Source organism: Salvelinus fontinalis, chromosome 19 (assembly GCF_029448725.1).
Source record: "Salvelinus fontinalis isolate EN_2023a chromosome 19, ASM2944872v1, whole genome shotgun sequence".
NCBI lineage: Eukaryota > Metazoa > Chordata > Actinopteri > Salmoniformes > Salmonidae > Salvelinus > Salvelinus fontinalis.
In genome coordinates, this window is record NC_074683.1 from 36,920,728 (window position 1) to 36,934,646 (window position 13,919).

At 45.6% G+C, this 13,919-nt stretch overlaps 1 protein-coding gene across 1 annotated transcript in view; it reads right to left on the reverse strand.

Moving 5' to 3' along the window:
- Window positions 1-6,023: 6,023 nt before the first annotated feature.
- The window catches only part of LOC129816678 (1-acyl-sn-glycerol-3-phosphate acyltransferase gamma-like), a 37,277-nt gene continuing 29,381 nt past the window's right edge, over window positions 6,024-13,919 (reverse strand). Inside the window, exons 7-10 of the mRNA XM_055871444.1 lie at window positions 13,046-13,148; window positions 10,868-10,943; window positions 10,478-10,676; window positions 6,024-10,268 (exon numbers count right to left, since the gene is read on the reverse strand). Of these exons, the coding sequence (XP_055727419.1) occupies window positions 10,177-10,268; window positions 10,478-10,676; window positions 10,868-10,943; window positions 13,046-13,148 (470 nt within the window). The 3' untranslated portion in view covers window positions 6,024-10,176. The remainder of the gene's footprint in view (window positions 10,269-10,477; window positions 10,677-10,867; window positions 10,944-13,045; window positions 13,149-13,919) is intronic.

A 13,919-nucleotide genomic window follows, 5' to 3' on the forward strand; every position in this document is an offset into this window, starting at 1 on the left:
TGTGTGGGCTCCCCGTGCCCGCCCCGGCAAGATGCCGCCCTGGGCGGCTGCCCATGTTGCCTATACCTAAATCCGCCACTGGTCCCAGGCATTGTTTGCGTAGGTATCATGGTATCTATTTCCAGACTTCTCCACCATCTCCTGGAGAAAACCCATATCTCGCTATGTGCTCATCTAGTGACCTGCCCCTTAGTGTCATGTGCCTCCACAGGGTGGTTAAGAAGCTCGAGGAGGCCCTCTACTGTCCACTCGCTGCCTTTGCGTGAGTTTACAGGTGTTCTCTTGATAAGTGTGTGAATTGTACGATTTTCCTGTCAAAATGTAACAAGTACTTTTTGGTGTCTGGGAAAATGTATGGAGTAAAAAGTTAAAAAAATTCATTAAGAATGTAGTGAAGTAAAAGTTGGCAAAAATACAAATAGTAAAGTAAAGTACAGATACCCTAAAAAACTACTTAAGTAGTACTTTTGCTCCCAAGTGGTCAAACCCGGAAAACACTGGGCCAATTGTGCCCCACCCTATGGGACTCCCAATCATGGCCGGATGTGATACAGCCTGGATACGAACCAGGGACTGTAGTGACACTTCTTGCACTGAGATGCAGTGCCTTAGACTGCTGCACCACTCAAGAGCCCAGAGATCCAGTGTGTGTGTGAGAGTGATTAGCTACACTATTCCCCACAAGAATATTAAACAAACAACCAGTTTGGGTTTAGGGTTAAGGTTAGAATTAGTGTTAGGTTTATGATCTAGGGCAGGGGTGTCAAACTCATTCCACGGAGGGCCTAGTGTCTGCAGGTTTTTGGTTTTTCCTTTCAATAAAGCCCTAGACAACCAGGTGTGGGGAGTTCCTAACTAATTAGTGATGTTAATTAATCAATCAAGTACAAGGGAGGAGCGAAAACCCGCAGACACTCGGCCCTCCGTGGAATGAGTTTGACACCTGTGATCTAGGGTTAAGGTTAGAATTAGTGTTAGGGTTAGGATCTAGTGTTAGGTTTTGTCACGCCCTGACCATAGTTTGCTTTGTATGTTTTATGTTTCGTTTGGTCAAGGTGTGATCTGAGTGGGCATTCTATGTTGTATGTCTGGTTTGTCTATTTCTATGTGTTTGGCCTGATATGGTTCTCAATCAGAGACAGGTGTTTTGCGTTGTCTCTGATTGGGAACCATATTTAGGTAGCCTGTTTTGTATTGTGGGTTGTGGGTTATTGTCTATGTGTTAGTTGCTTGTGTCTGCACTATTATATATAGCGTCACGTTCGTTTTGTTGTTTTGTATTTGTCTATATTATTTCTCTTCGTTTATTAAATATAAGTATGTATTCGTATCACGCTGCGCCTTGGTCCTCTTCTCTTTCTCCTGACGCCGATCGTGACAGGTTTAGGGTGTGCTAAGGTGAGAAGAATCAGAGTAGGTGGTCAGTCTGTTTAAAGTGTTCAGCAGTCTGATGGCTAGTAGATAGAAACTGTCTCAGCCTGTTGGTATCAGACCTCATGCTCCAATAATGGAGAGAACCGCTCATTGCTGGGGAGTGTGGGGTCCTTGATGATGTTGCGGGACTTCCTCAGGCACCATTTCAAGTAGATGTCATGGATGGAACACGGCCCCAGATATGTACTAGAGGGCCTTGTGAACACGGACCCAGTGATGTACTAGAGGGCCTTGTGAACACGGACCCAGTGATGTACTAGAGGGCCTTGTGAACACGGACCCAGTGATGTACTAGAGGGCCTTGCGGTCGTGGGTGGAGAAATTCCTGTACCAGGCCGTGATGCAACCGGTCAGGACGCTCTCGATGGTGCAGTGGTAGTATGTTCTTCGGCCGCCTTAGGAAGTAGAGACGCGGTTGAGCCCTCTTGACAAGAGTGGTGGTGTTCCTGGTCCATGTCAAGTCTTTGGCGATGTGGATGCTGAGGAACTTAAAACTGCTGACACTCTATCGCAGTCCCGTTGATGTGGATCGAGGCGTGTTCCCTCCTCTGCTTCATGAAGTCAACAATAAACAAATATAAATACAATGTGAGACAACTAAAAACAATACGCTGAAAAGCTTAGAAATAAATCAGTAACTGACCATTGTGTCTGGAAGCCATTTAGACCCTCTCTCTCTCTCCCAGTGTTGGACTTCCCTGAATATACTCATTCAACCTGGCTATCACTTCCATTCATTTGGGCTCAGTATCGAAGGAAACGGTCACCCCCCCCAAGCTTTGTCTACACTGTTCTACACTCTTCAATGTCATTCCGTGTGATCGTTCAACAGCCAAAGGTCTAATTTCTCCTGACTGTAATATAACGCCACCCACGTCGCTGAGAAATGCAGTAATTTATTTACCAGTAAAGATAACATATATCTAACTATTTCTTTAAACAATAAATGACATGGACTGACACATACAGGGCCTTCAGATGTATTTATGCCTTCAGATGTTATGTTAAAGCCTGAATTTAAAATAGATTACATTTAGATTTTGTGTTACTGGCCTACACACGTCAAATTGGAATTATGTTTTTAGAATGTTTACAAATGAATACAAAATGAAAATCTGAAATGTCTTGAGTCAATAAATATTCAACCCCCTTAGTTATGGCAAGTCTATTTAAGTTCAGGAGTAAAAATGTGCTTAACAAGTTACATAATGAGTTGTATGGACTCACTCTGTGTTCAATAATAGTGTTTAACATGATTGTTTGAATGAATAGCTCATCTCTGTATCCCACACATACAATTATCTGTAAGGTCCCTCAGTCGAGCAGTGGATTTCAAAAACAGATTTAACCATTAAGGCCAGGAAGGTTTTCCAATGCCTCGCAAAGAAGGGCACGTATTACTAGATGAGTAAAATAAAAAAGGAGACATTGAATATCCCTTTGAGCATGGGGAAGTTATTAATTTGGCTTTGGATGTTGTATCAATACACCCAGTCACTACAAGGATACAGGCGTCCTTCCTAACTCAGTTGCCAGGGAGGAAGGAAAACGCTCAGGGATTTCACAATGAGGACAAACAGTTACAGAGTTTAAAGGCTGTGATAGGAGAAAACTGAGGATGGATCAACAACATTAAAGTTACTCCACAATACTAACATAAATAACATAGTTAAAAGGAAACCTGTACAGAATAAAACATTCCCAAAACATGCATCCTGTGTTAAAATAAGGCACCAAAGTAAAACTGCTGATAATGTGGCACCACTTTTCATATTTTCCAGTATGGTGGCGTCTGTATCATGTTATGGGCATAGCCGTGTGTGTGCTGAGGGTGCTGCAGCACCCCCTTAAAAATCTGAATAAAACATATATATATATTTTTTTTAAATCACAAAGGTAGTTCACTGGGCCTCCCAAGTGGTGCAGCAGTCGGAGGCACTGCATCTCAGCGCAAGAGGCATCACTACAGACCCTGGTTCAAATCCAGGCTATATCACAACCGGCCGTCATTGGGAGTCCCCTAGGGCGGCGCACAATTAGCCCAGTGTTGTTAGGGTAGGCCGTCATAGTAAATAAGAATGTGTTCTTGACTTAACTGAATCCAAGTATTTGGTTTCCCTCTCTAAGAGGTTGATGTTGTGTTTATAGGCCTTTATAGACATTTATTAATGTACATATACAGACCACTTCACTTGTTCCACATTTTGTTAAGTTACAGCCTTATTCTGATTAAATAGTTTCCCCCCCCTCATCAATCTACGCACAATATCCCATAATGACAAAGAAAAAACAAGTTTAGAAATGTTTGCAAATTTATTAAAAATAAAAACCTGAAATATATAATTTACATAAGTATTCAGACCCTTTACTCAGTACTTTTTTGAAGCTCCTTTGGTAGCGATTACAGCTTTGAGTCTTCTTGGGTATGAGGCTACAAGCTTAGCACACCTGTATTTGGGGACTTTCTCACATTAATCTCTGCAGATCTTCTCAAGATGCGTCAGATTGGATGGGGAGAATCTCTGCACAGCTATTTTCAGGTCTCTCTAGAGATGTTCGATCGGGTTCAAGTCCGGGCTCTGGCTGGGCAACCCAAGGACATTCAGAGACTTGTCCCGAAGCCACTCCTGCGTTGTCTTGGCTGTGTGCTTAGGGTCGTTGTCCTGTTGGAAGGTGAACCTTCGCCCCAGTCTGAGGTCATGAGTGCTCTGGAGCAGGTTTTCATCAAGGATCTCTCTGCACTTTGCTCCGTTCATCTTTCCCTCAAACCTGACTAGTCTCCCAGTCCTTGCCGCTGAAAAACATTCCCACAGCATGATGCTGCCACCACCCTGTGTGTAACAGTATAACTTTAAACCGTCCCCTCGCCCCGACACGGTCGCGAACCAGGGACCCTCTGCACACATCAACAACAGTCACCCACGAAGCGTCGTTACCCATCGCTCCACAAAGGCCGCGGCCCTTGCAGAGCAAGGGGCAACCCTACTTAAAGTCTCAGAGCAAGTGACGTAACTGATTGAAATGCTACTAGCGCGTACCCGCTAACTAGCTAGCCATTTCACATCCGTTACACTCACCCCCCTTTCAACCTCCTCCTTTTCCACAGCAACCAGTGATCCGGGTCAACAGCATCAATTTAACAGTATAACTTTACGGCGTCCCCTCGCCCCGACACGGGCGCGAACCAGGGAACCTCTGCACACATCAACAACGGTTGCCCACGAAGCATCGTTACCCATCGCTCCACAAAGGCCGCGGCCCTTGCAGAGCAAGGGGCAACCCTACTTAAAGTCTCAGAGCAAGTGACGTAACTGATTGAAATGCTACTAGCGCGTACCCGCTAACTAGCTAGCCATTTCACATCCGTTACACATGCTTCACCTTAGGTTTCCTTCAGACGTGACACTTGGCATTCAGGCCAAAGAGTTCAATCTTGGTTTCATCAGACCAGACAATCTTGTTTCTCATGATCTGAGTCTTTAGGTGCCTTTTGGCAAACTCCAAGTGGACTGTCATGTGACTTTTATTGAGGAGTGGCTTCCATCTTACCAATTTACCATAAAGGCCTGATTGGTGGAGTGCTGCAGAGATGGTTGTTCTTCTGGAAGGTTCTCCCATCATCATAGAGGAACTCTGGACCTCTGTCAGTGACCATCAGGTTCTTGGTCACCTCCCAATGCCCTTCTCCCCCAGTTGCTCAAGTTTGGCAGGGCGGCCAGCTCCAGGAAGAGTCTTTGTGGTTCCAAACTTCTTCAATGTAAGAATGGTAGAGGCCACTGTGTTCTTGGGGACCTTCAAAATGTTTTGGTACCCTTCCCCAGATCTGTGCCTCAACGCAATCCTGTCTCAAAGTTCTACGGACAATTCCTTCGACCTCATGGCTTGGTTTTTGCTCTGACATGCACTGTCAACTGTTGGACCTTATATAGACAGGTGTGTGCCTTTCCAAATCATGTCCATTCAATTGCATTTACCACAGGTTGACTCCAAGTTGTAGAAACATCTCATGGATGATCAATGGAAACAGGATGCACCTTCTCAATTTCGAGTCTCATAGAAAAGGGTCTGAATTACTTCTGTAAATAAGGTATTTCAGTTTTTATTTTATACATTTGGAAGTATTTCTAAAAACCTGTTTTCACTGTCATTATGGGGTAGTGTGTGTAGATTGATGAGGGAAATGTTTTATTTAATCCATTTTAGAATAAGGCTGTAACGTAAGAAAATGTGGAAAAAGTCAAGGGGTCTGAATACTTTCCAAATGCACTGTACAGTACGTATATTGTATTATAGCCGCGTTTACACAGGCCGGCCCAATTCTGATTTATACCCCCCACTAATTGGTCTTTTGACCAATCAGATCAGCTCTTTTGCCAACAATTGGACAAAAGATCAGAATTAGCTGCCTGTGTAAACGCAGCTTAAGGGCATGCTCTGTGTGGTTCTGCCATTAACTACCAGCTGACCGAAGACAATGACACCGCGGTCTCATTGGAACGACGTCATCGGTCTGAAGACAGTGTGGTTCTTGTGCATAAGTACATATTGAGAAATTAATTCAGACAAATTCAAACAAACTGAAATAAGAATTGCCTGATTAAATCCTTTAATATTCTTAATTGTTTACTTAAAGAAACAACAGATACAAATAGACTTAGAAAAAAGACAAATGTAAGTTGAGTCGAGATGCCACTTTTAAGTGAACAACTTTCATGCCAAAAAAGGTTCATATTTCAGTGTTGAATTTCAAACATTGTTTCTTTAGTTTCGAGAACTTTAACAAAAATAAGAAAATCTGAAATTTGTGGGATTTTTTTTGCAGTACAAACCTCCAGTGTTAGAAAATGTCAAATAGTGTTAACTTCTCTGCATTTGTCCTGTTGCTCTGGAATAGATACACCATAGGCTGCGTTTACACAGGAAGCGTAATTTGGGTCCTTTCTCCAGCTGATCTGATCAGATTGGTGAAAAGACCAACGAGTGAAAAAAATATCAGAATTGGGCTGCCTGTGTAAACACAGCTAACTGATAGATACCTGAGGGAGTGGTGGGACTGCACCAGTGCCCGATGGGTACTGTAGTTTGGAATTACAGTATGGGAAGGACACTGTGGAGATGAGATAAAACGTATGCCCCACAACTTAGAACAGGGCTCGTATCCACAAAGCCTCTCAGAGCAGGAGGGCTGATATAGGACCAGTTTAGCCTTTTAGATCAGAATGAATAAGAATATATGGAAAGATCCTAGATCAGCAGTCCTACTGTGAGACTCTGTGGATACGGGCCCAGATCTCTCCTAAGCTACTGTAACAGTTGTATTGACAGTTGAGAGATGTAACAGGATTTGTAACAGAGCTATCGAACACAGAAGCATCATAGGACACGGAGTCTATTGCTAAAAATGGGGCCCTCTTAACTATTACTGTAACAATAAGCAGATTCTTATGGAACCCCCATCTCTTCAGCCTTAACACTAACTATACCTTATCAATTAACCCCCCCAAAAAATACTTGTTTCCAGGATTCTATATTGAGAAATAAACAGGAGTTCCTCTTTTTTTTTTTTTTTAACAGAGGGCAGATGTATGTGAATCTTACTAAATCAGTCTCTCACACCACTAGTCAATCCAAATGTACTATAATGGGGCAGAGGAAGCGTGGTCTGCCTACGTTCACAAAATATAATGAAGCTGCACTCTGTTAAGGCTTGCATGAATCTGTCCTGGTTAAAAACCATTTAAACACTACAATAAAATGAAAGAAGAACAAAGGACATGATCAACATACGGAGAGAAGCTGGTGACGTCGTAACACAGAATGGGTGTCTTCTCCAGACAAGGGATGATGATGACGACGTGTTGCACTCAGGAAATACCAGTCACCTGTAATCTGACATCTGCTTTCATGTCAATCCCAGTTTGTAAAGGAAAGTCAGCACCCTCCCTAATACAACCCTTTCAGATCACAGATGGGGCGGGTCATCAGAGTGTAAATAGATAAACAAATGTGAGATGTGTTCAAAGCAAGTGCAGGTGTGTTGGAAAGCAAGTGCAGTAGCAGTGCCTGAGCCCAGGGGTGGTGCTGTGGCATGCTGGGAATAGCAGCAAAAAATAAACAACGCGGCAAAAACCTCCTTCCTGTGCAGCTCAGGGTCTGTAAGCAGCTTTTAGTAACATATCGCTGGCTACTGAGATGTAGAACAGTACTGTTAAGGACGGTAAATTGCTCTGGGTTAGAGCTTCTGTTAAATGACACATGTACATGTAATTACAATTCAATAAGATCCTTTTAATCCTGCACCATGTCAACATACACCAGGGCCTAATAAACATGCCAGTACTATCATGGAGAAAATTCAACTACCCACAGTGCATCATTACAGATGAAGGATCGTGGAGTGTGTCTGAGTACAAGACTTTAGTAGAGGAAGAGATGAGGTAGGAATAGAATTTTAGTAACCAATCAAATCACCCTAGCCTAAGAGACAGGAACTTAGTAACCAATCAAACAGTCACCCTTGCAGAGGCAAACACTACTAGAGTCTACAGCTGGAGAGGAGAATCAGTAGCAAGTGTATTTCAACTATAAAAAGGGTAGGTGGGGTTATAGTCTGTTTTGACTGGAATTGGTTATTATAAGAGTCACACTGACATGGGGGGTGGTTGAGCTGTGTAAAGACACCGGGGGTGGTTGAGCTGTGTAAAGACACCGGGGGTGGTTGAGCTGTGTAAAGACACCAGGGGTGGTTGAGCTGTGTAAAACAGAGCGGAGACAACAGAAGAAGAGAAGTTCACTCAGGAACTGGCTAGTCATAAAATGGCATGGTAATGTGTGTGCAGACATCTACTTGTGAGCAAGCATGGGAGAATGCGGTAACAACCTACATAAAATAATAATTAGTCAGAACTTGAGGGCATTGGAACAGTGGAGTCGAATATCATGTCAAAGATAAAATGTTAGTAAGTAGGTAATTAGTTAGTTAGCGTGTAGTTAATGAATACAGAGCCCTTACTGTAGTCTTAACACATAGAAACCTGCCTCAGTATTTAAAACACTGGAAGTCCCATCTCTGCTGTTGTACATAGCCCAGATGAAAATAAGTGCCGTGGTAATATTCAACCGTGACCAGAATGCATAGACTTGTAGAATCATGGAAACGCCTCATTATATTTGATCTTGAATCTGGACAACAAATATAAAAGGGGGCGGGCTCCCACAGCAGAGACAGGAAGCACAGTGAAAAATAAGCACCTTTTTCTTAGAGGTTAAAAGCAAAGTGGAAACCAGGCTGAGCCTCAAGAAACTGGTTCCCATTTGAAGTCCAGTCATTTTGTAGAACGAGGGGCGATGTACTGTATGTTGTTACAAGAGGTGAACATGAGTAACACCACCTAAAAAAAAAAAAAAAAAAGGACCAGAGCATGTGACAGGAAGAGGAAGTGGTTAGCTCAGAACAGGAAGTGGGCTTGCTTCTGTGTGGTGAGCTGATTAGTTGTCCGGTGGTGAGGACCCCAGTGGTCAGGAGGTGAAGAGTGGGCGGGGCCGGGGACATCCGAGGGAGTTGTTAAGGGGGGCAAAGAGCCTGGTCATAGCCTCTCCTTCTACCCTCTCCTACTCCACAGAGAGCTGGCTCCAGACCATCTTCCTTTCCCTCCACACTCCTTCCATGGTCATACCTCTCTCTCTCTTTCTTTCCTCTCATTATCCAGATCCCTCGGTTTTATCTCTAGGTGTAATGTTTTGGTCCCCTATAGATCTATCTGTTTTATCTATCTGTAATGGTTTGGCCCCCTCCAGATCTATCTGTGGTATCTCTAGGTGTAATGGCTTAGCCCCCTCCAGATCTATCGGTTTTATCTCTAGGTGTAATGGTTTGGTCCCATCCAGATCTATCGGTTTTATCTCTAGGTGTAATGGCTTAGCCCCCTCCAGATCTATCGGTTTTATCTCTAGGTGTAATGGCTTAGCCCCCTCCAGATCTATCAGTTTTATCTCTAGGTGTAATGGCTTAGCCCCCTCCAGATCTATCGGTTTTATCTCTAGGTGTAATGGTTTGGTCCCATCCAGATCTATCGGTTTTATCTCTAGGTGTAATGGCTTAGCCCCCTCCAGATCTATCGGTTTTATCTCTAGGTGTAATGGCTTAGCCCCCTCCAGATCTATCGGTTTTATCTCTAGGTGTAATGGATTAGCCCCCTCCAGATCTATCGGTTTTATCTCTAGGTGTAATGGTTTGGCCCCATCCAGATCTATCTGTTTTATCTCTAGGTGTAATGGCTTAGCCCCCTCCAGATCTATCAGTTTTATCTCTAGGTGTAATGGCTTAGCCCCCTCCAGATCTATCTGTGGTATCTCTAGGTGTAATGGTTTAGCCCCCTCCAGATCTATCTGTGGTATCTCTAGGTGTAATGGCTTAGCCCCCTCCAGATCTATCTGTGGTATCTCTAGGTGTAATGGCTTAGCCCCCTCCAGATCTATCGGTTTTATCTCTAGGTGTAATGGCTTAGCCCCCTCCAGATCTATCAGTTTTATCTCTAGGTGTAATGGCTTAGCCCCCTCCAGATCTACCGGTTTTATCTCTAGGTGTAATGGTTTGGTCCCATCCAGATCTATCGGTTTTATCTCTAGGTGTAATGGCTTAGCCCCCTCCCCGGCGTGCTGACTGCACCTGCAGGACAACAGAATAGAGGGATAGGAACCGCAGGAGGACCGTACAGCAACCAACAGGGGGGAGGTAGAGGTCTAGTTCTGTTTCTTGGACCCCTCGTCGCCGTAACTGGAGCCTGTCTTCTTTACCTCTGTGACACCGATCAGGCGCCGGATGGCTAAGGAGGCTGAAGAGGACCAAAAAGAAAAAACAGACAGATGATGGACCAAATCTTAAGAGGCAAAAAAACACTCACGAAATTATAATATTTACTTACATGTAACTTTGTTGTCATGAACTATACACATTAGTCAACATTTCAGGTACATTCATGTGTGTGTGCCAAGCTAACAGTGGAGAGGAAGTGCTTGCAGCTGTTGTGTACCCTCTACTCACCTACGATGAGGAAGAGGCTGAAGCCGAGGATGAGGAGGGGGGAGCCGCTGACCACCACCCCGCAGGCGAAGTTGATGAGGGGTGAGAGCAGCAGGGCCGCCCAGAACAGGAAGTTGAGTAGAGTCCACAACCGGCGAGGAGGGGTGATGGTGGGACCCGGGAAAGTGCCTTCTTTATGGTAGTGCTCCTGCAAAGCATCCTGGAGAAAGACAATGTCAAGGTAGAGTAGGTGGCTACTACCAAACCTGGTAAAACATTGTGTTGTTACTTCAAAATAAAGGTAGGTGTAACTCATCTGATAGGAGTTTATATGTCTGACCTCTACAGGAAAGAAAGCGTCTCTACATTTAACACTATTCAGTTAAACCTCAAGTACCAAAAGAGCCTTACCTTCTCCTGGTACAGTTTATGAAGCCAGTTGGCACACTCCTTCTCATCTTCTGGGATCTCCTCTACAGGGAACCGCCTGCAGGCCGGAGAAGAGGAAACAGGCAGTCAACACAATGCAGGAGATAGCAGGGGGAGTTTGCTATGGCAACAGAATGCAGGAGAATGAGCGTCTGCTGTGGCAACAGAATGCAGGAGAATGAGCGTCTGCTGTGGCAACAGAATGCAGGAGAATGAGCGTCTGCTGTGGCAACAGAATGCAGGAGAATGAGCGTCTGCTGTGGCAACAGAATGCAGGAGAATGAGCGTCTGCTGTGGCAACAGAATGCAGGAGAATGAGCGTCTGCTGTGGCAACACAATGCAGGAGAATGAGCGTCTGCTGTGGCAACACAATGCAGGAGAATGAGCGTCTGCTGTGGCAACAGAATGCAGGAGAATGAGCGTCTGCTGTGGCAACAGAATGCAGGAGAATGAGCGTCTGCTGTGGCAACAGAATGCAGGAGAATGAGCGTCTGCTGTGGCAACAGAATGCAGGAGAATGAGCGTCTGCTGTAGCAACATCTCACCACCAGAGAGCAAACTAACTCAAGGTTCAGATGGGGGTTCCTCATACAGTAAAAGTAGGACTGGGCCATAAAATAAGCATCTGTTTTTGCCACACCAGGCTACTTTTCCCATTTAACCTCACGCAGGGCTCATTCATGCAAGGGAGCCATCTTGATCTGCCTCTCTGCCATCTAATAAAAAAGGCAATGAGCCTTTGAAGGTCTCTCAATGTTGTTATTCAAATGGTCTCTACGATTGCAAAAACAAAACTTTTCATGACGCAATCAGACATACGCAGGGTTTAAAGAAAAAAAGATACGTTTCAGTCATGGGATTAAAGTTGATCTCAGATCAATCGTCTGGGCCCAAGTTAATAACCTCCCCTTTCATGTCAGAAAGTCATGACCATCATGCTTTTAGGGAAAGAGGATCATTTTGTGCATGTATCAAACTGAGTTTGACCAACTCCAGTCCCCTTGTAGGGCGGGGTCTTCCTCTGGATAATGTTTATGACGGACTGAGAAACTCAGTTGTTTACTTTTTAAAAAGGGACATTATACTCCAAAATTAAATCATGCCGACACCATCTAAAATATAATTTCCACCTCTAGAAACGGGCCTCAATATGCATGTCAGTTCAGTGCACACAGCGTAACAGAGAAAATACAATATTTGGAAATATATTTTGTAGAACAAACATGCTGCTGTTGGTATTAGGCAAACCAGACTCCAAACCAGTATTTTCATTGCAGATCCACACTGATCACAAAAACAACCTCTCCAGAATCCATATGATGAAAATACGTTACAGTGACGGAGAACTTTAACCCCTGCAAATGGCTCTCTGTAATCTTACAGTTTAGTCTATTTTAGTTAACCTTTATTTAACTAAGCAAGTCAGTTAAGAACAAATTCTTATTTACAATGACGGCCTACCCCGGCCAAACCCTAACCCAGACGACGCTTGGCCAATTGTGCGCCGCCCTATGGGAGTCCCAATCACGGCCGGTTGTGACACAGCCTGGAATCGAACCAGGGTCTGTAGTGACGCCTCTAGCACTGAGATGCAGTGCTTTAGACCGCTGCGCCAATCGGGAGCCCCCAACTCCCTGTAAGAGTTGAGGTCTCTCTGTAATCTTACAGTGTAGCTGATGTAACAGAAGCCTGATACTAACTCTGGTATTTAATGATGGTCTCCAGGACATGAGTCAGAGTCATGCTTTTCACCGCAGCTTTTCTGTGACCTCACTGCCCTCTCTCCACCCTTTCTCTCACTCTCTCTCCTCCGCTCTTTACCCATGTGTGTTGGTTAGGACAGGACATGACTACCCCAGCAGCATTATCCATGTGTGTTGGTTAGGACAGGACATGACTATCCCAGCAGCATTACCCATGTGTGTTGGTTAGGACAGGACATGACTACCCCAGCAGCATTATCCATGTGTGTTGGTTAGGACAGGACATGACTACCCCAGCAGCACAAGACTCCAGCTGAGTTAAGCAGTCCATTATCTCTCTATGATAAATACCAATGTGCTTAGAACAGTGCCAACGAGCTAACAGAGCATCATGGGCTTCCATTTGAAACAGCTCCAGTAATAACCACAGGGTCGTATCTATTGATCCGTACCCACCTGATTCTCATATCTGCCATGTATTTCTTGCCGTTGATGATGCCCAGCAGAGTGGGGACTTGGTGGTCTTTAAAGTTCAGTGTGACATCATACACAGCAGACACTAAAAACAGAAGATGACAGACACAATAACAGAAAATCAGTGTGTGTGTAGGGTTCTCCCCAGTATGTTTTTAAAAGGTGGTACGGCGTTTTTGAACGGCTGTAACTGACATTTTCTGCAATCTAGAGCAAAAAACAAACCTATTAGGGTATGGAGCCTGGCCTTAAATGATAAAAAATGTATAATATGTACAAGGCGGCGCGGCCAGACATCGCGAGGCGGCGCGGCCAGACATCGCGAGGCGGCGCGGCCAGACATCGCGAGGCGGCGCGGCCAGACATCGCGAGGCGGCGCGGCCAGACATCGCGAGGCGGCGCGGCCAGTCATCACGAGGCGGCGCGGCCAGTCATCACGAGGCGGCGCGGCCAGTCATCACGAGGCGGCGCGGCCAGTCATCACGAGGCGGCGCGGCCAGTCATCACGAGGCGGCGCGGCCAGTCATCACGAGGCGGCGCGGCGCGCGGCCAGTCATCACGAGGCGGCGCGGCCAGTCATCACGAGGCGGCGGCCAGTCATCACGAGGCGGCGCGGCCAGTCATCACGAGGCGGCGCGGCCAGTCATCACGAGGCGGCGCGGCCAGTCATCACGAGGCGGCGCGGCCAGTCATCACGAGGCGGCGCGGCCAGTCATCACGAGGCCAGTCATCACGAGGCGGCGCGGCCAGTCATCACGAGGCGGCGCGGCCAGTCATCACGAGGCGGCGCGGCCAGTCACCACGAGGCGGCGCGGCCAGTCACCACGAGGCGGCGCGGCCAGACATCACGAGGCGG